This window comes from Canis lupus, chromosome 2 (assembly GCF_048164855.1).
Source record: "Canis lupus baileyi chromosome 2, mCanLup2.hap1, whole genome shotgun sequence".
NCBI classification, from domain to species: Eukaryota; Metazoa; Chordata; class Mammalia; order Carnivora; family Canidae; genus Canis; species Canis lupus.
The window spans coordinates 68,194,873-68,218,154 of record NC_132839.1 but is presented as its reverse complement, the minus strand read 5'-3'; the positions used below and the strand labels follow the sequence as shown (position 1 = coordinate 68,218,154).

At 37.5% G+C, this 23,282-nt stretch overlaps 1 protein-coding gene across 4 annotated transcripts in view; it reads right to left on the bottom strand.

Annotated features, from left to right (window-relative positions):
* The window catches only part of RAB28 (RAB28, member RAS oncogene family), a 137,348-nt gene that overhangs the window by 39,213 nt on the left and 74,853 nt on the right, over positions 1-23,282 (bottom strand). For all 4 annotated transcript variants that reach the window (XR_012020850.1, XM_072806041.1, XM_072806057.1 and 1 more), the window contains exons 5-6: positions 8,412-8,515; positions 3,210-3,287 (exon numbers count right to left, since the gene is read on the bottom strand). Coding sequence is in view for 3 of the 4 variants with exons in the window: in XM_072806041.1 (XP_072662142.1) it covers positions 3,210-3,287; positions 8,412-8,515 (182 nt within the window). In the remaining variant the exon portion in view is untranslated. The remainder of the gene's footprint in view (positions 1-3,209; positions 3,288-8,411; positions 8,516-23,282) is intronic.

The window sequence follows — 23,282 nt, the reverse complement described above, 5'->3', positions numbered from 1 at the left end:
AGAAAAAAAGAAAGAAGAAGAAGAAGAAGAAGAAGAAGAAGAAGAAGAAGAAAGAAAGAAAGAAAGAAAGAAAAAGAAAGAAAGAAAGAAAGAAAGAAAGAAAGAGAAAGAGAAAGAAAGAAAGAAAGAAGAAAGAAAGAAAGAAAGAAAGAAAGAAAGAAAGAAATAAAGAAAGAGAAAGAAAGAAAGAAAGAAAGAAAGAAAGAAAGAAAGAAAGAAAGAAAGAAAGAAAGAAAGAAAAGAGAAAAAAAAAAGGAGGGGAAGCAAACAGAAAACAAAAAACAAGGGAGAGTATCAGTATCCTCTGATTCTGTATACTGTAAATCCCTCGACTTCCCCTAGAACTTTCCAGTGCTGCTTTGTCGATAACTTATTTTTATTTATTTTTCCCCTGTCCGTCTAGCTGTTCTTCTGGGGGAGGGGAATCTACTGTGCTGATTTTCAGGTGTGAGCACTTGGGGGTTGCTTCTCAGCCCCCTGCCTGGTGCAGGGCTCAGTGAAAGTTGTTTAAGCTGTTTGTCCGGTGAGGCCACTGTGAGGCTCAGTGGGGGTTGTTTATCCTGTGAGGCCCCAGGAGGAACAACAGTGGCAGCGGCCAGCTCTCCAGCCCTGGAGTCAGATCCAGCAGGAATTACCACAGCTCCCAGTCCGCAGGGGCCTGGATGCTCCAGGGGCGGGGCCGCCGATCTGCACAGCTCGGAGCTGCCCAGCGGCAGGACCGTCCTCGCTGTCCTGGGCCCTCCCGGCCTCGCCTGTCCCCGGGGGAGCGCTGGATCCTGGCCTGTGTCCCCCGGCGCCCTGGGCTCCAGGGCCTGCGCGGCTGGAATCGCGCTCAGACCGCCGGAGCCGCGTCGGAGCTGCTCCCCGCCCCGCCCGGCACGCTGCAGCCCTTTAGGGAGCTCCGCCACAGGGTGTGGTGCGCTCTCCCCAGGGCGCAGGTCCTCTGTTGGTGCCCCTGGGAGCCTGAGGGCATCCCCGCCCCTCCTGGGATCCTGGGATCCTGGGATCCTGCTCCAACTCCCTGCATGCGCCTTTCTGTCCGGGAAGATTGGTGAAGCTCCTGCTTCTCCCGGACTGGGCTTTCCTGTCCTGGGGGCTTTTGCTGCGTGGCCTTAGCCCACTCCTTGTTGGGCCCCTCCCCCTTGGATGCTTTTTATTTATTCCCCCCTTCGCCCCCCCCCCCCCCCCGTCTTTCTACCTTGATAGAAGCTCAAACTCTTCTCACTGTGGCATTCTTTTTATTTTTATTTTTATTTATTTATTTTTATGATAGTCACACAGAGAGAGAGAGAGGCAGAGGAAGAATCAGGCTCCATGCACCGGGAGCCCCACGTGGGATTTGATCCTGGGTCTCCAGGATCGGGCCCTGGGCCAAAGGCAGGCGCTAAACCACTGCACCACCCAGGGATCCTGCAGCTGTTCTCTTTTTAAATCTCAGGACGAATTTGTAGGTTTTCAGGATGATTTGAAAGTTATCTAGGTAATTTGGTGGGGGACAGGTGACTTGGGGATCCTACTGTTCTACCATCTTGCTCCTCCTCCTCTTAGGATTTTTCTTTTTTTTTTTTAATTTTTTTTTTAATTTATTTATGATAGTCACAGAGAGAGAGAGAGAGAGAGAGAGGCAGAGACACAGGCAGAGGGAGAAGCAGGCTCCATGCACTGAGAGCCCGAAGTGGGATTCCATCCCAGGTCTCCAGGATCGTGCCCCAGGCCAAAGGCAGGCGCCAAACCGCTGCGCCACCCAGGGATCCCTCTTATGATTTTTCTTAAGTAAGTTCCACACCCAGCATGAAGGCTTGAACTCACAACACTGTAATTAAGACCTGAGCTGAGATCAAGAGTCAGAAGCTTAACCCACTGAGCCACCCAGCTGCTCCTCCTCTTAAGATTTTCTTAAAAACATTTTCTTGTCTCTAGCTTACTTTATTGAAGGAATACAGTATATAGTACACAGAACATACAAAATAACATAATCAATTGTTTATGCTGTTGGTAAGGCTTCCAGTCAACAGGAGGCTGTAACTTAGGTTTTGGGAGCATCAGAAGTTACACATGGATTTTCAACTATGTAGGGGGTCAATGTCCTCAACTTCCATGTTGTTCAAGAGTCCATTGTAATGATTTTTATGTGTCTGGGAGTAATTTACATGGCATAAGATGCCATAACACTGTGCCTGACCATAATAAGTGCTGAAATAAATGTCTTGTAAAATGATTAATAAAAAAATATTTCCAGAGTTTCAAATATTGCAATCAAGTCCTAGAATCAATCACATCAGCATGAAAATTTTTCAGCTGAAATTTGCTGTTTTTTCACACACACACACACACACATACACAGTGACCATGAAAATAAGACACAGAACACTGAAAGAATTAAAGAAAAAATTAAGGATGGGAGAAGACAATTATATCTTTTTAGCTATTTGGGGTAGGCATAGAGTGGACAGAATTGAGGAAAAATGTAATTTATTTGTTGCTTCTCAGCAAACCAAAAGCTTAACTTTAAACTCTAGGCTCCTACTCTGATTTTTCGTTCTATCAAACATGTGAATTAGTGTACTATTATGGTGGTATTTTTAAGTGCTTAATCATTGGCATTTACATTTCTAAGAACTGTCTAGAAATATTGAAAGAATTCAGAAATCTTCAACAATTAATACCATTATTAAATTCTGTATTAAATTAGCAATCAAATAACACCAAGAATTAATGTCATTACAGTGGGGGATATTTTAGAGAAGTTCAGAGAACACAGACTTAAAGAAAAAATAATGTTTCACCAAAGTGAACACAAAGGATGCCAAATGGAGTAAACTCTAAGACTGAACTTAGATAAATTGTTGGGATTATGTATGAAATAAAAAAGGATATTGCAGTACAATAATCCTGGAAGAACTTAAATAAGGAAGTATAAAACAATATGGTCGGCATCTTAACTCCTTATTTAACCACTGATGAACTTTGTATTATATTAATCTCAATTTTAGGGCAATATGAAGTTTTAAGGGTATCATAATTGGGCAAAAAGTTAACATCTTCCATCTTCCACAAAAAACACTGATTCATTCATAAACACAACTTATTCCTAAAGCTTTTAGGGATATGTACATAGGATGCATAAATGTGATAAGAGTCAGTGGTGAAAGTTAATGTCTTTTAGGAAATAAATTGTTTTGTAGAAATATAAAGCTGAATATAATCACCTGTGACTGTTCTATTTCTGCTTTGTTTAACTTGATTCCAAGGATTTCAGCAGCAACCTTCTGAAAACACAGGAAGACCTACATAACAAAAATAGGTTTAAATGATTTAAAACAGGCATGCTTAAGTTACCTTTAAATAAATTGAACCTTCTTTAAAAATGATAAACATCAAGAATTGTGAAAATATGATGTACCAGGTTACTCCAAAAATAGCTTTGTTAAATACAGTAACATTTTAAGTGTAATAATTTTAGATGATTAAATCATAATTTGAAAATCATGCAATTCACTAAATTAGTCTAAACACAGACATTTATCTCTAAAAATTTACATTGAAACTTTTTTGTTTTATTTTTTTAAAGATTTTATTTATTTGAGAGAGAGAGAGCATGCAAGAGTGCGCGAGCAGGGGGAGGGGCAGCAGGAGAAACAGACCCCTTGCTGAGCAGGGAGCCCAACACAAGGCTCAACCCCAGGACCCTGAGATCATGACCTGAGCCAAAGATAGACACTTAATGACTGAGCCACTCAGGCACCCTTACATTAAAAAAATTTTTAACATAAGAGAATTAATTACAGATACCACATTTAAAAAAATAAAACAACTACTAGCATAACAAACTCCTGAAAGTCCTGGGAAAAATAAATTAGTCTGTACTTTAGCACCCAGGTTTTCACTGGCAATTCTTTATTGGTCTTTTGATCTGGCTTTAGCCTATCTTAAAAGATCACCTTCCAATACTTTAATAATCTTTGTGGCTTTCACCAATTTCAATAAATTCTCCATCATTTCTTGAGCAAAACAACTTAGTAATCTTTATTCTTTTTATTGGTGCAGGAGCAGCATAATCTGTTATCCTTAAACAAAAATCAACAGTACTTTTCTGTAAACAGCCTTTCATACATACCTAGCTTATGCTGGTCCCACTATGATTCTAGGACTCCAATCCAGACATTGCCTATAATGTTATACTTGTTTTTGCTTCATAAATGTCTTATCATATTCTTATCCCTACTTATCTTGTGAATACTTACTGAATATTGCAACTAATTTAATTGTGATTTCTAGAGAGAGAGAGAGAGAGAGAGAGAGAGAGAGATACACATATCCCCAAAAGGCTTATGTCATTTACATTCGAAATAGCATCATACATTATAGTTCACTGATGGTCAACACTCAAGAAAAATAAGAAAGCTAGCATGGTAGAATGGAGAGAAAGAGAGGGACTGTAAAGGAAAATAAGCAAAGTGGTTAAGGGAGTATAAATCATATAAGATCTGGTAGGCTATGGAAGGGCTTTGGCTTTTACACTGAGTTAAATGGAAGCCATGGGAAAGTAGCTTGATGACCTCTATTTTAACAGGGTCGATCTGATTATTGTATTGAGTACTCTCACTACAGAAGATCAAAGGTACAAAAAGACAAGCCAGAAGGACACTAATGTAAGAGATGATGGAGGCTTGAAACAAAGTACTAGCAGTGGAGAGGGTAGAAATAGTCACCAGGTTCTGGATTCGTCATGAAAGTAGAACCAACAGGACTTGGCAATAGATAGATGTGGTATATAAAAGAAAGACAAGTTGAGAATGATTCTAAAATTTTCTCAGCCTTAGCAACTAGCAGAAGATCTGCCATTTATTGAACTGAGGAAGACTATGGGAGATTTCAGGAGACAATATCAAGAATTTAGTTCTGAACCTGAATAAAATTAGGGCTGCTTATTAGGCATCTAAGTGGAGATGATGAACAGCCAGTTGGAATATATGAGTCTGGGTTCAAGAAAGATGTCTGGTCAAAGCCTTGGGACTAAATGAGGTCACTAAGGAAATAAGTTTAGAAAAATGTTATCCAAGGGCTAAGCTTAGGGAACTGCAATATTCAGAAGTCAGAGTGAGAAGGAATCAAAAAAAAAAAAAAGAAAGGAACTGAGAGAGAGTAGCTAGTGAGGTAAGAGTAAACCAGGGGTTGCAGTATCCTGGAAGGTAAACGAGGAAAGTATTTCAAAGAAAAGAAAGTGATCAACTATTTTCTAACTCAAGGAAGATGAGGACTAACAGCAAACCACCACGTTTAGCAAAAACAGGGTCACTGGTGACTTTAATAACAGTAGTTTGGGTGAAATACTGGGTGAAGAAGTCCAGCTGACTGTTCAAGAGAAACTGCAAAGAGAGAACTAGAGACAATTCTTTCAAAACACACTCCACTGGAACTAAGGGAAAGAAAGAAGGCAACAGCTCAAGAAGGATGTAGGATCAAGAGTTTCTTGTTTTTAAGATGAGAAGCCATAATATTTTGTATGCCGATAGAATAATTCAGTAGACAGAAAAAAAGTCATGATGCAGGAAGGAAAGAGAATTGCTGAGCACTGTTCGTTACTAGGCCAAGAGAAATGGGACTAAAGCACAATGGAGGCGCAGGCCTGAGCCAGGAGCACAGAAGGCTTGTCTCACAATAATCGTACAGGAGACAGAAGATGTGGGAACAGAGACAGGGAGCAAGAAGGGTGGGGGTAAAAGTGGTGGTAAGAGTATGCAGTTATCTTCTGTTGGCTTCAAATTTCTGTAAAATAGGAAACAAAGTCATCAGCTGAGAGAATGGATGAGGAAATGTTGAAGATCTTTTAAAACTTTGGTTTAAACCAGAGTTCAGGTTTAGCCAAGTGAGTCCAATAAAGTCATAGAGGAAAGGAAATTAAGGGCATATGCATGGCAAAGATTTTGGTTGGTCATGAGATTTAAGTTAGGAAATTAGGAAAATGAGGACATGAAAGGAGGTTAGGGACATTAAAAAGGTTAAGATCAGCATCTACCAGGTCCTATCAGAACTGCAGATTGATGAATTAGGGAAGTCAAGGGTATGAGCTGGACAGACAGGAGGGTGGTCAGTGACCAGGATGTCTGACATTGAGATGGAAGGTAACAGAAGAGCTGTAGTGATCTGTAATGAGAGCCTGGGAGTGAGTGGCTGAGGTGAGGTGGAGGACAAACAAAGATATTGAAATTACTAAGAATTATGACAAAGGTAAGTATTAGAGAAAGTACAGTTAGAAGCTCAGGTGATGGGGGGAATAATCTGAAGATGGGGATCACTAAAGTCTTAAAGTGGTTCCATAAGAATAAACCACTTCAAAGTTGCATTTCAAGACAAAATAACAAGAATTTTTAAGGAGGGCTCAACACAAGTACACAAAAATCTGGAGCGGTTAAACACAAGCCAAAATACTGGAAGTTAAAATAATTCTAGGGACACTTGGGTAGCTCAGTTGGTTAAGCTTCTGACTCTTGGTTTTGGCTCAGGTCATGATCTCAGGATAATGAAATTGAGCCCCACATCAAGCTCTGTACCAGACATGGAAGATGCTCTTAAGATGCTTAAGATGCTCTCTCCTTTAAAAATAGACCTGCCCTACGACCCAGCAATTGCACTGCTGGGGATTTACCCCAAAGATACAGATGCAGTGAAACGGCAGGACACCTGCACCCCAATGTTTATAGCAACAATGTCCACAATAGCCAAACTGTGGAAGGAGCCTCGGTGTCCATCGAAAGATGAATGGATAAAGAAAATGTGGCCTATATATACAATGGGATATTACTCAGCTATTAGAAACGACAAATACCCACCATTTGCTTCATTCAATGTGGATGGAACTGGAGGGTATTATGCTGAGTGAAGTAAGTCGATTGGAGAAGGACAAACATTATATGGTCTCATTCATGTGGGGAATATAAAAAATAGTGAAAAGGATTAAAGGGAAAAGGAGAGAAAATGAGTGGGAAATATCAGTGAGGGTTACAGCACATGAGAGACTCCTAACTCTGGGAAACGAACAAGGGGTGGTGGAAGGGGAGGTAGGTGGGGGGATGGAGTGACTGGGTAACGGGTACTGAGGGGGGCATTTGATGGGATGAGCACTGGGTATTATGCTATATGTTGGCAAATCAAACTCCAATAAAAATATACATACAAAAAAAAAAAAAAAGATGCTCTCTCCTTCTCTCCCTCTGCCCCTCCCTCCCCGCTCACATGCTCTCTCTCATACATAAAATAAATAAATAAAATAATAAAATAAAATAAAATAAAATAAAATAAAATAAAATAAAATAAAATAAATAAAATAAAATAAAATAAAATAAAATAAAATAAAATAAAATAAAATAAAATAAAATAAAATAAATAAAATAAAATAAAATAAAATAGTTCTAAAATGACAGAAGACCCCCTAGGAAAGTAAGTGAAGGTAGAAGATCAATCCATGGTACTGATTTTATATATTTTTAAATGGCATGTGTGGGTATTGCCCATGTTTGCATTATCTTGGGAGAAAGTGTTCTGATAATAATCAGAAAATAAACAGGTAATGAAATTTTAAAAAGTTCAACCCTGATAGCAATCAAAGAAATTCAAGTAGCAAGATATCATTTTTTTGTCTTTTTGGGGTTTTTTTGGCCTACAAAATTGACAAAGATGTAAAAGGAAATAAATAAATCCTGGATGTTAAAAAAAAAATACTGCAGTGATACAGTACTCATACAATAATCTGATGGGTTATTAAACCTATTTAGTAATATTAAATGACATGGCCAAATTTTCTATGTGCAAATATATTAAATTAAAAAACTAAAAAAAAAAAACTAAAAGACTGAATTATTTCTATATTATAATCTTACTTTTTAAAATATTTAGTACAATTAATAACCCCGGAGTGTCACTAATTAGGTTTGCAAATCCTATCCCCACCACTCCTGAACTGTGTACCCTGGACTCCCCTTACATAATCTCTCTAGGACTCATCTATAGCACAGAGATAATGAGAGCAGCACAGCACTTGCAAGTCAGGAAACAAGTATTCAGTGAATGCAATTCACTAGCAGCAACAGCAATAGCATGAATATTTGAGAGTATCAGAAACTATCAGGAATCACATGAAGTTGTGAATGGTCATCTCTGGATGCTGAGATAGTAGGTGATTTTTATGTTCTTTTTTTAAATTTATGTTTTTTAACTCTTGTACTTTTAAATTCCTTAAAATAACCATATACTTACATTAAATGAATTGTAAAGATAATATAAACAGCATAAACATATCTATTTTATGTCTTCAATAGGAATTAATTTGTTCCAAAAATTAAGCCTAGGAAGTACACTTCCAGTGAATATTATTATTAAACAAAATATTCAGTATTCATTATTTTACTTACAGAGTCTCCTGTCTTTGCTGAGACAAAGTGGCTACTAAAACCATTTTCCTGGCAAAGCCGTAAGTGTTTTTCAAGTTTTACCGTTCGCATATGCTCCAAATCAACTAGAAAAGTGAACAAAAACAGAACAAAACTCGATTATCTGAGTCAATCAATTCACTGTTAACATGCTTAAATTTGACTTACTTTCCAATATTATATACCAGCTTAGACACTAGCTGTGTCATCGCCTTGAGCAATTTCTTTAAACTTTTTATACTTGACTCTACACGTTTTTAATAATAAATTTATTTTTTTATTTGTGTTCAATTTGCCAACATACAGAATAACACTCAGTGCTCATCCCGTCAAGTGCCCCCCTCAGTGCCCATCACCCATTCACCCCCACTGCCCGCCCTCCTCCCCTTCCACCACCCCTAGTTCGTTTCCCAGAGTTAGGAGTCTTCATGTTCTGTCTCCCTTTCTGATATTCCCTACCCATTTCTTCTCCCTTCCCTTCTATTCTCTTTCACTATTATTTATATTCCCTAAATAAATGGGACCATATAAGGTTTGTCCTTCTCCGATTGACTTATTTCAATCAGCATAATACCCTCCAGTTCCATCCATGTTGAAGCAAATGGTGGGTATTTGTCAAATTTAAAAAACTAAGAATAACAAATATGCCTATCTTATGTAGAGTTATCTGAGAGTGAATCCAAGGACAGTCCACAATGACCAGCACATGAAAAGTACTTGAAAAATGAAATTTATCATTCTAATTACCTACAGCTTCAGGCACATTGATGAGACCCAAAAAAGATCTAATTAGTATAACATGTTTAAACATAATGATTATAGTTGACCTTTGAACATCATGGGTTTGAACTTACATGTGAGTTTTTACAGTACAGCACTGTAAAAGTATTTTATCTTCCTTGTGATTTTCTTAATAGCATTCTTCTTTCTACTTTATTTTAAGAATATAGCATATAATACACATAGCAAACAAAACATGTGTTAACTGACTGTTTATGCTATCAGTAAGTCTTCCAGTCAATAATAAGCTGTTTGTGGTTATGTTCTAGAGAGTCAAAAGTTCCACGTGGATTTGGCTGTGCATGCAGGGGATCGGCACTCATAACCCCCATGTTGTTCAAGGGTCAACTGGAACTGAAAGTAAGATGCACTTACCCAAGCATATTTACTTTGAAACAGTTTAACTACTTTAATAATTACAATAGCTCTTTAATCTCTATAAACTTTCATGTTAAACAAATACAGAATTAATTTTGCGCCAAAAGATAGCAATATTTTGTTGCATGTTTACTTTATTTACAACCACAGTTTAATTTCACAAACATACATCTCAGTTGCTTTCCAAACCTAAAGTACACATTTTGAAAGTAATGGGTAAGGGTATATTTCCTTGAATAGGTGTAGGTGCTTTAAAGTAAAGCATGGTACTCATAGCCAATACTGGTTTTATCCAGCATAGTCTATTTTTTCAAATGTGATCCTTTATTGGATAGTTTCTCTTTTTATAACACTACAGACTCTATAAGGGTGTTGACTCAATGCCGTCAAATTATAAGGCAAATATATTCACAGGATTTAAGGACAACTAGGCTCTTTGAGTCAATATAGGAAAAAAAAACTTAAACTGATTTCCTGAGGAAGGGACCCAACTGACTTGTAAAAACTTGTAAATTTGCAAATCTACTAAGCCTACATAATAGTGGCAATTGATAATCAACTAAAAAATGCTCTCATACTACATAAAAGGCTTTATTTAAAATTATATTCAAGGTCTTTAGTCTGTAAGCTCAAGAGATCTTTCTCTAGTAGATTTTTGATCTAGTGAGGGATTTCTGAGTCTCATTTATATTGCTTAGCTTGGATAATATGGAGCTTTTTTCTTTTCTGGCCACAAGCTGCTGTTCCTTAAACATCACTGAAACCTTATTTACAAGAACAAGCCAAAAAATGTCCAGATACCACAGGCATCAATTTGTAGAAGACTAAAATACTAAGCTATTAGCACTGACATTTATACATCTAGTTTATCATAGTAATGAGGCTAAAATGCTTTCCTAATTCAACATGAGTAAGAACTAATCATGTCACTAAGAAAATTACCCAATGATGTCACTGTCCAATTAAAAATAAAAACAACACATGAAGTTTGTCATTTAACATGTCTGTGCTAACTAATCTTTTTGAATGGAATACTCTGTCATTGTTCTGTTTTTCCCTTCTCATTTCTCCTCCCTCTCTTCTATCCCCCAACTCCCTAACTACTACATACACTTATCTATAGCACTGGGGAATTTACTATCCAAGCAAAAGGTTTTTCCTAATGAAGATAACCATGATGGAGCACCTGGGTGGCTCAGTCAGCTGAGAATCCAACTTTTGGTTTTGGCTCAGGTCATGATCTCAGGGTCATGAGATCAAGCCCCACATCAGGAACTGTACTAACAGGGAGGGAGTCTGCTTGTGATTCTCTCCCTCTGCATCCCACCGCTCCCACTCTGGCTCACACTCTCTCTGTCTAAAATAAACAAATAAATCTTACAAAAAATATAAGATAACCATGAGAAACTAGTACTTTCACTGGTCAACTGAAAACAACATTTATTCAATAAAGCTCATTGAGTACCTATTATATGCCAAGCACTATGGTAGGCAGTGGGAACCCAAAGGTAAAAAACATATAATCCAGATCCTAAAAAAGCCACCACCTATATTTTAGGAACATAAAAGACCATCAGCAATCATAACAGTTATTTTAAATAACTGAGATTCTGACAAAGGAGACAGCAGATACAGAACAGGCCTTCACAGAACTTCACTACAAAGTTTTCTTCTGTTAAATTTAGTGGGCAATGCTTAAGAAGACTCAGTTACTAGAATATTTAATTCTAAATAATCCAGAAATGTATATTCCAAAGAAAAAGTTATAGTGAGATGCTGGTTAAATCTTTCCTTTCTTCATTTTTAAGAGCATCCTTAAAATTATTATCCAGTACCCATCTATGATACATGTGATAACACTCTCTGCTCACTGCCTTGATTTAATTTCTGTTATGTCCTTCAGTGAACCACACTTCCTAGTTCTCTTGTTTTGTTTTTGAAAGTGGAATAAAAATTTCTTAATAACAGTAATTACCCAAATACTCGGAAAAACAATCATGAAATGTAAAATGCTAGAGACAACTACTGATAACACTTTAGTATATATCTTTCCAATATCTAAGCAACTGAAGGTCAAAAAGGCATTAACATTGTACATACATGCAATTTCTCTTAACCATTCTATAGCCTCCATAAACACGTGCTTAACAATTCCAAAGGATAACCACTTTCTAGATCATTCATTCATTCAGTTAACAAATATATGAGTGCCTGTTTGGCCAGGCACTGTCCTGGGTGCTACAGATACAAGGAGCTTACATTTTAATAAAGGCAAGAGACTAACAAGTAAAATACATAGAACTGTAAGTGCAACGGCCCTATGGGAAGATTACGTTTAGCAGTAAAAGAAAAGCAGGAGGCCAAGGTGGCTGAAATGAGTTTTAAAAGCCGGAACCATGGCAGTGCCAGTGGCTCAATGGTTTAGCGACACCTTCAGCCCAGAGCATGATCCTGGAGACCTGGGATCGAGGCCATGTCGGGTTCCCCACAGGGAGCCTGCCTCTTCCTCTGTCTATGTTTCTGCCTCTCACTGTGTCTCTCGTGAGTAAATAAATAAAATCTTAAAAAAAAAAAAAAAAAAAAAAAAAAGCCAGGAACCAGATCACACAGGGTGCACTGGCCATATTTCAAGAAAACAAAGAAAACCCAGTGTAATATGACATTTTAGAAGGTTCATTTGGGCTGTTTTGCTGAGAATAAACTACAGAAAGTCAAATGTAAGGCAGAGAAGCCATTGAGGAAGCTTTTGTAAAAATCTAAAAGAAAAAAAAAAAAGAACCTCAGGGAAGAAAGCAGAGCCAAGAGAGACTGGGTTGCAGTGATATATACATATTTTTTGAGTCTCTGGATCACACCATACCTACAGGTAGAATAGTTACTGGGTTTTTCAGTTATGTGAGGTGAAGGCAATAAAATTCCCTCCATTTTTGGTTAAAAAAAAAAGTCTAAGAAAGAGAAGATGATAGTTTGGACAATACTTGGTAGCAGTAGAGATGGTTAAAAAGTAGGGCAGATTCTCCTGCCCTACGACCCAGCAATTGCACTGCTGGGGATTTACCCCAAAGATACAGATGCTATGAAACGCCGGGACACCTGCATCCCAATGTTTATAGCAGCAATGTCCATAATAGCCAAACTGTGGAAGGAGCCTCGGTGTCCATCAAAAGATGAATGGATAAAGAAGATGTGGCCTATGTATACAATGGAATATTACTCAGCCATTAGAAACGACAAATACCCACCATTGCTTCGACGTGGATGGAACTGAGTGAAATAAGTCAATCAGAGAAGGACAAACATTATATGGTCTCATTCATTTGGGGAATATAAAAAATAGTGAGAGGGAATAAAGGGGAAAGGAGAGAAAATGAGTGGGAAATATCAGTGAGGGTGACAGCACATGAGAGACACCTAACTCTGGGAAATGAACAAGGGGTAGTGGAAGAGGAAGTGGGCGGGGGGTTGGGGTGACTGGATGATGGGCACTGAGGGGGCACTTGGCGGGATGAGCACTGTGTGTTATGCTATATGTTGGCAAACTGAACTCCAATAAAAAAAAAGTAGGGCAGATTCTCAATAGATTTTTGGGATAAAAAGTAAATCCAAATGCTAATGGATTTGACATGGGATGTGAGGCATTCAGAGAAATCACTTGAAGACAGTTACTTGGATTTAAAATGAGACACGGGGACACCTGTGTGGTTCAACGGTTGAGCATCTGCCTTCAGCTCAGGGCGTGACCCTCAGATTGGAGATTAAGTCCCACATCAGGCTTCTGCGGGGGGCCTGCTTCTCCCACTGCCTGTCTCTGCCTCTCTGTGTCTCTCATGAATAAATAAATAAAATATTTTTTAAAAATTGAAAAATAAAAATAAAATGAGATACAGTATATTATAGGATTTGTTCTAGCCACACTCAGTTGCATGGATGGAAGTGTTGAGCAGATAAAGGTTTGCATTCAAGCAGAGAAATTACTTAAGTAATTAGGCAGAGAAACTGTACCATGTACAATTACTGAAAAGAAGGGCAGGTAAGCTGAAGATAGTAAATGTAAGGAAGTGATTATATTGATGGAGCATGAAATCTAAGTTGAGTAAGGAGGGGTTCAGGAAAATTAAAATTGTTAAGATGTAATTGGTAACTGATGTTAAGCTTTTGTGTGAGTCTAAAAATAACTGGAGTTGAGTTACTCAAGGAGCTTAGCTGAAAAGACAGGAGGTAACGGATAGACTGGGATACATGAAATTGATGTCAACATTACAGAGAAGGCACAGAAACTGATACTAGGTCTTCAGAATAAGTATGTTAGCATAGGTCAGGGGCAGGAAGGCTAGAAGTAAAGGACTCAGGGAACATGAGAGAGCAAGAATACTCTGTGTGGACACTGAAATTACCAGGAATGGTGACAGCAACAGTAATGGAGCAACCGTGACCTGGAATAAATCTCAGAAATTCATGGAGTTGATTCAGGCAGGGGCTGGCTGATACTGCCAACAAATACAAGTAGCTAGCAGGAGGTATGAACATATAGCTTGATATTCAAATCTAAGGTATCTTAGGGAAGACAAAAAAAGAATGTTCTGGAAAGAGCAACACGGAACAAAGTCATCTATCCCACCTCCAGTCTGACTGATAAGGTAGATACAATAGGGGAAAATCAACACTTGAAAGAGCTTCAGGAGGGGTACTTGGGTGGCTCAGCTGGTAGAGCACGAGACTATGTGACTCTAGATCACAGGGTCATGAGTTCGAGCCCCACACTGGGGATAGAGTTTCTTGAAAAATAATAATAAAATAAAATCTAAGAAGAAGAAAAGCGCTTCAGGAGAAGGCAGCATCATCCTTATAGAAGATAGACTATTCCAACAGAAAAGACAAGTGAAAAGACATACATTAATTAAATAGCAGAAGTTTTAAAATTTTTGTTCAAGGAAAATATTAAAAATACAGGTCTTTATTGATGTGGAAGGGTCTCAGAAATTATGAAAAGATCGAAACTAGGGTCTGAAAACAGGAGGTCAAGACTCTATAGGATAAGAATGCAGGAAATAAACCAATGATATCAATGTCCTAGGCCTTCTGGTATAGCTAATATCAATAGGGATAAAAAACACAAAGATGAAAAAATTCTAATACTATATTAGACAAGAAAATCCAAATTTTTTTACTATCAAAACCAACTATGAAAAAAAATTACTTGGCTCATGCATCCTGAGCATCCTAACTATACATTAAAATGGAAAAGGAAAAAAAAGTTGGTAAAATACTAAGTCTATATCAGTCATGCTCCTAAAATGACATGGTACATGAAACAGAAATTATATGTGAAGCTTAATTAATTTTGGTTAGCAATAATAACTTCAATAAAACTTACAAAGTTGTTTGAAAGAGTAACACGCAAAATTTTTGGTTTAATGTATTTTTAAAATACAATTTACAATATTTCATATTTTAAAATTTAGATTTACATCAAGAGATACCAACAGGGTTTCATGGAATATTAATAATCCAGTGAGAGTGATATTTTCTCAGAAAGGTAACTAATAATTTTTTTTAATTTTTATTTATTTATGATAGTCACAGAGAGAGAGAGAGAGAGAGAGAGGCAGAGACATAGGCAGAGGGAGAAGCAGGCTCCATGCACTGAGAGCCCGACGTGGGATTCGATCCCGGATCTCCAAGATCGCGCCCTGGGCCAAAGGCAGGTGCCAAACCGCTGCGCCACCCAGGGATCCCTGGTAACTAATAATTATATTTGACAGAATGTTAGGCTATCTTAAAGGCCTTTTTAAAAATGTTTCACATAAGCCTGTGAAAGTATTGTTCAATCTTGGTATGCAAAGAAAAACAAGTAAAAAAAATAACTAAAATTTGCCTTTCCGGTGGTGACGACCTCCCCACGAGAACATGCCCCTTGCGAAGGATCTCCTGCACCCGTCCCTGGAAGAGAAGAGGAAGCACAAGAAGAAGCGCCTGGTGCAGAGCCCCAAATCCTACTTCATGGACATGAAGTGCCCGGGATGCTACAAAATCACCACCGTCTTCAGCCATGCACAGACAGTAGTTCTGTGTGTTAACTGCTCTACCGTCCTCTGCCAGCCCACGGAAGGAAAAGCAATTCAGGTGGATGCAGCACTAAAAGCTCCCTGAATCAAGATGAGTGGGACACTATCCCAATAAACAGATTTTGGATTAAAAAAAAAAAAAGAACTGAGATTTACCTTTAAATGGTAAAGTTGAAAACAAAACAAAAAGCATGAGAACACCCAGGGTTGATGGTGTTACTAGGTTTTGAAAAGCAACTTGGAAATCTGTGCTGAATCTTACAACATTTATACTCTATGACCAGATAACACAACTTGGAAGAGTTTATCTTGAAGAAAACATCAGGGATGTGTAATAGTAACAATTATAAATTAAGAACTTCACCACAGAGTTATTTGTAATATAAAAAATATCAGAAGAAAGATAAATGTCCCAAAAGAGACATGCACAAACTCTCTGGCTTAAAAATCATAAAGACTGGGATCCCTGGGTGGTGCAGCGGTTTGGCGCCTGCCTTTGGCCCAGGGCGCGATCCTGGAGACCCGGGATCGAATCCCACATCGGGCTCCCGGTGCATAGAGCCTGCTTCTCCCTCTGCCTGTGTCTCTGCCTCTCTCTCTATGTGACTATCATAAATAAATAAAAATTTTAAAAAAATCATAAAGACATTAACTAACGTCTTAGCAATGATTTTTGGGGTCTGACACCAAAAGTAAAGGCAACAAAATAAAACATAAACAAATGGGACTATATCAAACTAAACTTCTCTACAGCAAAGGAAACCATCAAACAAAAGGAAAAGACAACCTATAGAATGGAAGAAAATATTTGCAAGTCATTTTTCTGGTAAGGAATTAATATCCAAAATATATGAAGAATTCATATACCCAACAGTGAAAAAACAAACAACTCCATTACAAAGCAGGCAGAGAAACTGAAGAGATATTTTACCAAAGAAGACATACAAATGGCTAACAAGTACACAAAAAGATGCTCAATATCATCTGGGAAATAAAAATTAAAACAGAATGAGATACCCCACATCTGCCAGAATGCCTATCATCAAAGAGACAAGTGCTGGTGAGAATGTAGAAAAGGGAACCCTTTTGCATTGTGGGTGGGAATATAAAGCAGTATGAAGTATGGAAAAAGAGTATGGAGGTTCCTTTAAAAATCCTGCTTCTTGGGGATCCCTGGGTGGCTCAGCGGTTTGGCGCCTGCCTTTGGCCCAGGGCGCGATCTTGGAGACCTGGGATCGAGTCCCGTGTCGGGCTCCCGGTGCATGGAGCCTGCTTCTCCCTCTGCCTGTGTCTCTGCCTCTCTCTCTCTCTCTCTCTCTCTCTGTGACTATCATAAATAAATAAATTTTAAAAAAAATCCTGCTTCTTGGTATATAACCAACAGGAATAAAAACAGGATCTTGAAAAGCTATCTGCACTCCCATATTCACTGCATCATTATTCACAATAGCCAAGACATGGAAACAACCGAAGTGTCCACCAACAGATGAATAGATAAAAATGTGGTATAGGGGCACCGGATTGGCTCAGTCAGTTAAGCATCCAACTCTTGATTTTAGCTCAGGTCGTGATCTCACAGTTCTGAAATCAAGCCCCAACACTAGGCTCCAGGCTAGGAGTGGAGCCTGCTTAAGATTCTCTGTCTCTCTCTCTCTCCCTCCTTGCACTCTCCCTCTCCCTGTTACCCTCTCCCTCCTAAAAAAAGATGTGATGAGTGTGTGTGTGTGTATAGATTAGATAGATAGATAGAAAGATATATATAGATAGATAGATGTGTATAGGGATCCCTGGGTGGTGCAGCGGTTTGGCGCCTGCCTTTGGCCCAGGGCGCGGTCCTGGATATCCGGGATCGAATCCCACGTCAGGCTCCCGGTGCATGGAGCCTGCTTCTCCCTCTGCCTGTGTCTCTGCCTCTCTCTCTCACTGTGTGCCTATCATAAATAAATAAAAAAAAGTTAAAAAAAAATAAAAATAATGGAAATCAAAACATTATGTGAAAATGAATTTAAAAAAAAAAAAGATAGATGTGTATATATAGATATATATACATACACACACACACAATGGAATATTATTCAGCCATGAGAAAGAAGAAAATCATGTCATTTGCAAAAGCATGGTTGAAACCTGTGGACATTATGCTAAGTGAAAAAAGACCAAGAAAGTCAAATACTGTATGATATAACTTATAGGTGGAATCTAAAAAAGTGGCAGCCTGGGTGGCTCAGTGGTTTAGCGCCGCCATCAGCCCAGAGCCTGATCCTGGAGACCCGGGACTGAGTCCCACGTCAGACTCCCTCATGGAGCCTGCTTCTCCCTCTACCTGTGTCTGTGTCTCTGCCTCAATATCTCTCTCTATGTGTGTTTCTCATGAATAAATAAATAAAATCTTTTTTTGAAAAAAGAGATCTAAAATAGTGGAACTCAGAGAAACAAAAAATGGTGGTTACCAGCAGCTGAAGGTTGGAGGAAATGGGAAGGTGTTGGTCAAAGGTACAAACTTCTAGTAGAAAGATGAGTAAGCAGCTATTAGAAATGACAAATACCCACCATTTGCTTCAACGTGGATGGAACTGGAGGGTATTATGCTGAGTGAAGTAAGTCAGTCGGAGAAGGACAAACATTATATGTTCTCATTCATTTGGGGAATATAAATAATAGTGAAAGGGAATATAAGGGAAGGGAGAAGAAATGTGTGGGAAATATCAGAAAGGGAGACAGAACGTAAAGACTGCTAACTCTGGGAAACGAACTAGGGGTGGTAGAAGGGGAGGAGGGCGGGGGGTGGGAGTGAATGGGTGACGGGCACTGGGGGTTATTCTGTATGTTAGTAAATTGAACACCAATAAAAAATAAATTAAAAAAAAAAAGATGAGTAAGTTCTAGGATTCTAATATACAACATTAAGCTGCTAAGAAAGCAAATCTTAAATGATATCACCACAAAATGAAATAATAATTATGTGAGGTGATGGAGGTGTCAGCTAATGCCTTGGTGGTAATCATTTATGCATATGTAAGTGTATCCAATCAACATGTTGTACACCTTAAATTTATACTATGTTAATTATCTCCCAATAAAGGTGAAGAAAAAAGACTCTTAAGTGAAATAAGCAATATAGGATGTTAAATTTAAAAGTAGGGTGCAAAATCATGCATTTAATAAAGCTCCTGTTTTGTAAACATATTATAGATGTATATATATATGCATAAATATATGACAAAAATATGCTAGAATTTGTTACACAATTTTTTGAAAGATTTTATTTATTTCTCAAGCAGGGGAAGGGGCAGAGGGAGAGAGAGAATTCTCAAGTAGATTCCACAGTGGAACCCAACACAGGGCTTGATCCCACAACCCTGAGATCATGAAATCAAGAGTCAGACACTCAACCGACTGAGCTACCCAGGTACCTTTGTTATATCATCTTTTAAATTAAAATTGGGAAGAGTAAAATTTTTAAATGACAGCTTTTATTTTGGACTACCCTTTCAAAGATTTTTTTTGGCAAGCAGCCAACATAGAGATAGTGCCTTCCTCAGGGATATGTGTAAGTCTGTCCATTGTCTATTATAATAAAGATAGTATCTCTCTCTACACCAAAGTTCAGAGGTTTACTTATAATCTATTACAAAGGATTTAGGTTTCCTAAGCTCAGGGTTCCTCAGCTATGATAAAAACCAGTGCATGCACATCATCTACATAGGCCTCCTCACACTGCCCTAGTGGAACTTAGGAGCAAGTAGAACTAGTGCAAACAGGGAGCTGACCTTGCTTGTTTGCTGTGCTTTGAGTAACAAAGTCCTTTATCTCTGAACCAGGAGCCGCATGCCTTCTACCAGTGTCCACAGTGGTAGCAGGCTAACTTATTAGCTCGCAAGCAAGGTAAAATCTAAGATCTTTCACTGTTCTTAACACAAAGAAGAGTAAAATAGATAAGATGGCCAGAGTAGATAGCTGTTCTTCAACCTACCCCACATTTCTCAGCTTGGCTTGCAGTTAGGTATGGCCATATCACTAACTTCTGACCAATGATGAAGAAAGAAGTGACACTAGAAGTGACACACTACTAGGCTTGACCCATATAAACCTCCCACGTGTGGCAGTCCTTACTCTCCTTTTTCATGGTAACCCATGAAGCCATCTGTTGAAAACAGCAGTTCCAGAAAAATCAAAGGAGTCTAGGTCTCTGAAAGTGGGATGAACCACTAATGGTCAGCATTACCTGATTTGGGTCTTTACACAAACAAGAAATAAATTTCTATTGTGCTAAGATGTTGAAACTTTAGGGATTGTCTGTTCATAGCAATTAGTATTACCTTAACTAATATAGATTACCTAACATAAAATATAGATCTATATCATTCTTGCTAACAATGAACCTCTTCCTGAATATACATGGAGTCTTGAATCATTAACTAATGATAACTTAAAGTTATAATTAGCAAAATAACAAAAATCTAAGCATTACAACTGTCTCTTTCATTATGGTTATGTCTTACTCGAATATCACAAAATTACATTAAACTTAATTAAAAATTGAGAAGTCTTTTTTTTGCATTTTTTACTTACTAGGGAAAATAAAAACAAAACATGAAATATTGGAGAACTGTCCTTTCTTCTGCCATTAAATGGCTCTGACATTAATGAGGGAGACAGATAAACAAGTAAACACAAATAAACAAGGCAATGAAACAATTTTCATAATCTGAAATTGGGGGAGGAGCAGATAGAGAGTGACAGGAACCAAGATAGTAATTCTGCCAGTTTTATATGGTAGCTATGGAAGACCTCTTTGATCTGAGATCTAAAGGATGAGGATAAGCCAACCATGCTAAGAAGAGACTGGAGAAGGAAAATGTTTCAGTTACTCGAACAGCTGGGATAAAAACTGAGTTTTGAAAAATGACTGAGTACAGCTGAGAAAAACCAAGAAGCATAATAAATAAGAGTAAGGACATATATCAGGTATAACATGAGGATATTATCCAAATTCAGCAATAAGAAGCCCTTGCAGGGTTGTAACCAATGGCACAATGTGATCTTGCATTTTGAAAACACTACTTTGGCTACTATGAGGAAGAAGGATGAGAGAGGGCAAAAACAGAAAGAAACAAATCTAGAAGATTTGGGAAACTATCTAAACTCTGTTTCAAAATTTGCAAAACATTTTGGGACCTTGTAATACTCCTGGCAAATAGGTAAAGCATTGATCTCTTTCACACATAAAAAAAAAAATTCAGAGTAACTCAACCAAAGTCCCAATGCTACTCATCAGCAGCACCAGAATCAGAACCAAGCCATCTAATTCCAAATCCACCTAGTGTCTCACAAAGAACAAAGAGCATCAGCTTGGGGGATGATCACTCAGCAGTCTTTTATTGAGAGTTTTAGTTAAAAGAATAAAGACATATAAGCTTTAAATGCTTGTCATTATAAAAAAGTGAACTATTATATACCTAGTTATTTCTTATCAGTACTTTAGAAGTATTCTTTAATGATATTAAATCATAAAACTAAGCCCATCAGCATTATAAACTAAGATACTCTTTGCCTTAACACTTGATTATATAAAGTTCTTTACAAAGTACTTGCAGCTGTACAAATTGTGAAATTACATAATGTTTAAAAATGATTCATCATGATTAGCCCAAATATGACAAGTAAAATATCCTTAATAATGTATTAAATTTTATTTACATGTCCTTAAAATATGTATATATTTTGACTTCTAAAACATACACACTAATATTAATTAGCCAAGTACATGATAACTTCCTTTTTTAAGTCCTATTTGTTTACTGGCATTCAGGCATTCTTATTCAAGAGCTCCACTGCATCTACCTATTGGATTACTGAGGTAATGAACAGAACAGTCTTTAAAGTTATAGTACAAATGTAATAAATAGCTTATAAACTACATGTATCAAATATGTAATAGTCAAACCCACTGATTAGACTAAGTGATGAAAAATCCTAAGATTTTTAAAATCTGAAAAACATCACAATAGTATCATTTACTTTTTTATTTCGGCCTGACACTTTATAATATTCCTGTTTTCCTAAATATTCATTTTCAACATGCTATAAAAACATATTTGATAACAAATATGACTTTTTCATCCAAACCAGAATGTACTGTTTTTACAAAAAGGGAAAGTGCTGTATGATGCTGATCATTAATGTCTATTCCCTATCAATGGAAAGAAAGTATTAAAAGGATAAACTATATTTGCTCCTCAGTTCATATATGATAATATCATATATGATGGCCGAAATGAAATATTCTCTGTCAAATAATTATAAAATATGTCACTGTCTAACTTACAGAAATATAAGCAAAATACAAATATAGCACTTGTACAGATTTTCACAGTAATTTTTAGGGTATCAAGGAAACATCTAGAGTGTTGATCTGGTTATACTCAATTCAAACAAACTACTTGTCACATTAACTACCTCCAGGAAGTTACTCCAAACACAAAATAAACTGTTTATGCCCCTACTCAGATAGATAACATGACAGATTGTTATTAGTTGAAGACAGATGAAATACATTAATTTGATTGTGAGCATGTGTTTAATTTTACCCTGCCATGCACACTCTCTAATGCTGTCTTTCTCTGATGACATAGTAAATCATACTGTATTAAAAGAATTGCTAATGCCACAAAATAAAAAAATGACCAGAACTTGACTTTGACTCTGCAGATTCTAAAACCAACCTTCTTTAAAAAACAGAACTACCTGAAGATCACTGTTCCACAGATTAAAAAAAAAAAAAAAAAAAAAAAAAAAAGGTATCATCAAAGAAACAACTACTTTCTAGTATAAATTTAAAAACCTCAGTGCAGTTTAACATTGTTCCTGCATATTAGTTTTTATATTTATTTAGCAAATGTCTCTTCCTTTTCTATTTTCTACTGTGTTTTAAGTGTCTAACCTTATCAATGTGCAAAAGTACATTCTCTAATAAGGAAAATTGCCAAATTTGTTCCAAATATTCCCCTCGTTAGGATTTTCCCTTTAAATGTTTCATGCTTTAGAGACACAGAAATGAAGTTTTATAAAATCAAATGTATTGATATAATAAATTCATTATTTAAGCCATGCTCATTTGGTTCTTTTATTCAATGTAGCTAAAAACAAAAGCAGATAAGCACCCAAAAAAGCATATAATACAATAGCCACTTAGAAAGTATGTGTTGAATAAAGACAAAAATATTTTTAAGCCTTAAAAAATACAAAGTATCAACTGTGTTCTAAAATAACATACAGTTGACCCTTCTACAACTCGGGTTTGAACACTACAGGTCCACTTACATGTTTGTTGTTGTTGTTGTTGTTGTTGTTGTTGTTTTGAGTTCCGTTCTACTTCCTTATATTTAAATAACCAAAGCCATTGCCTTGGCACAAGAGGGAAGCTGGACTGGAGTGTGTAAGAGGTGGCAGTGGTGTGGCCTAACTAGGAAGTAGAGGAGGGAAGCAGTGACTGGTCACAGGGGGCTCTTGGGACGGTGGGCAGTGGGCAGTGGGCAGGGGCAGGGCATGAGAGAGGAGACCTCAAGTAGTGATCTCTTGCCAAGTCCCAGAGATCTCAGGGGTGTGAACTAAGCTAGCTCCCTCCAGT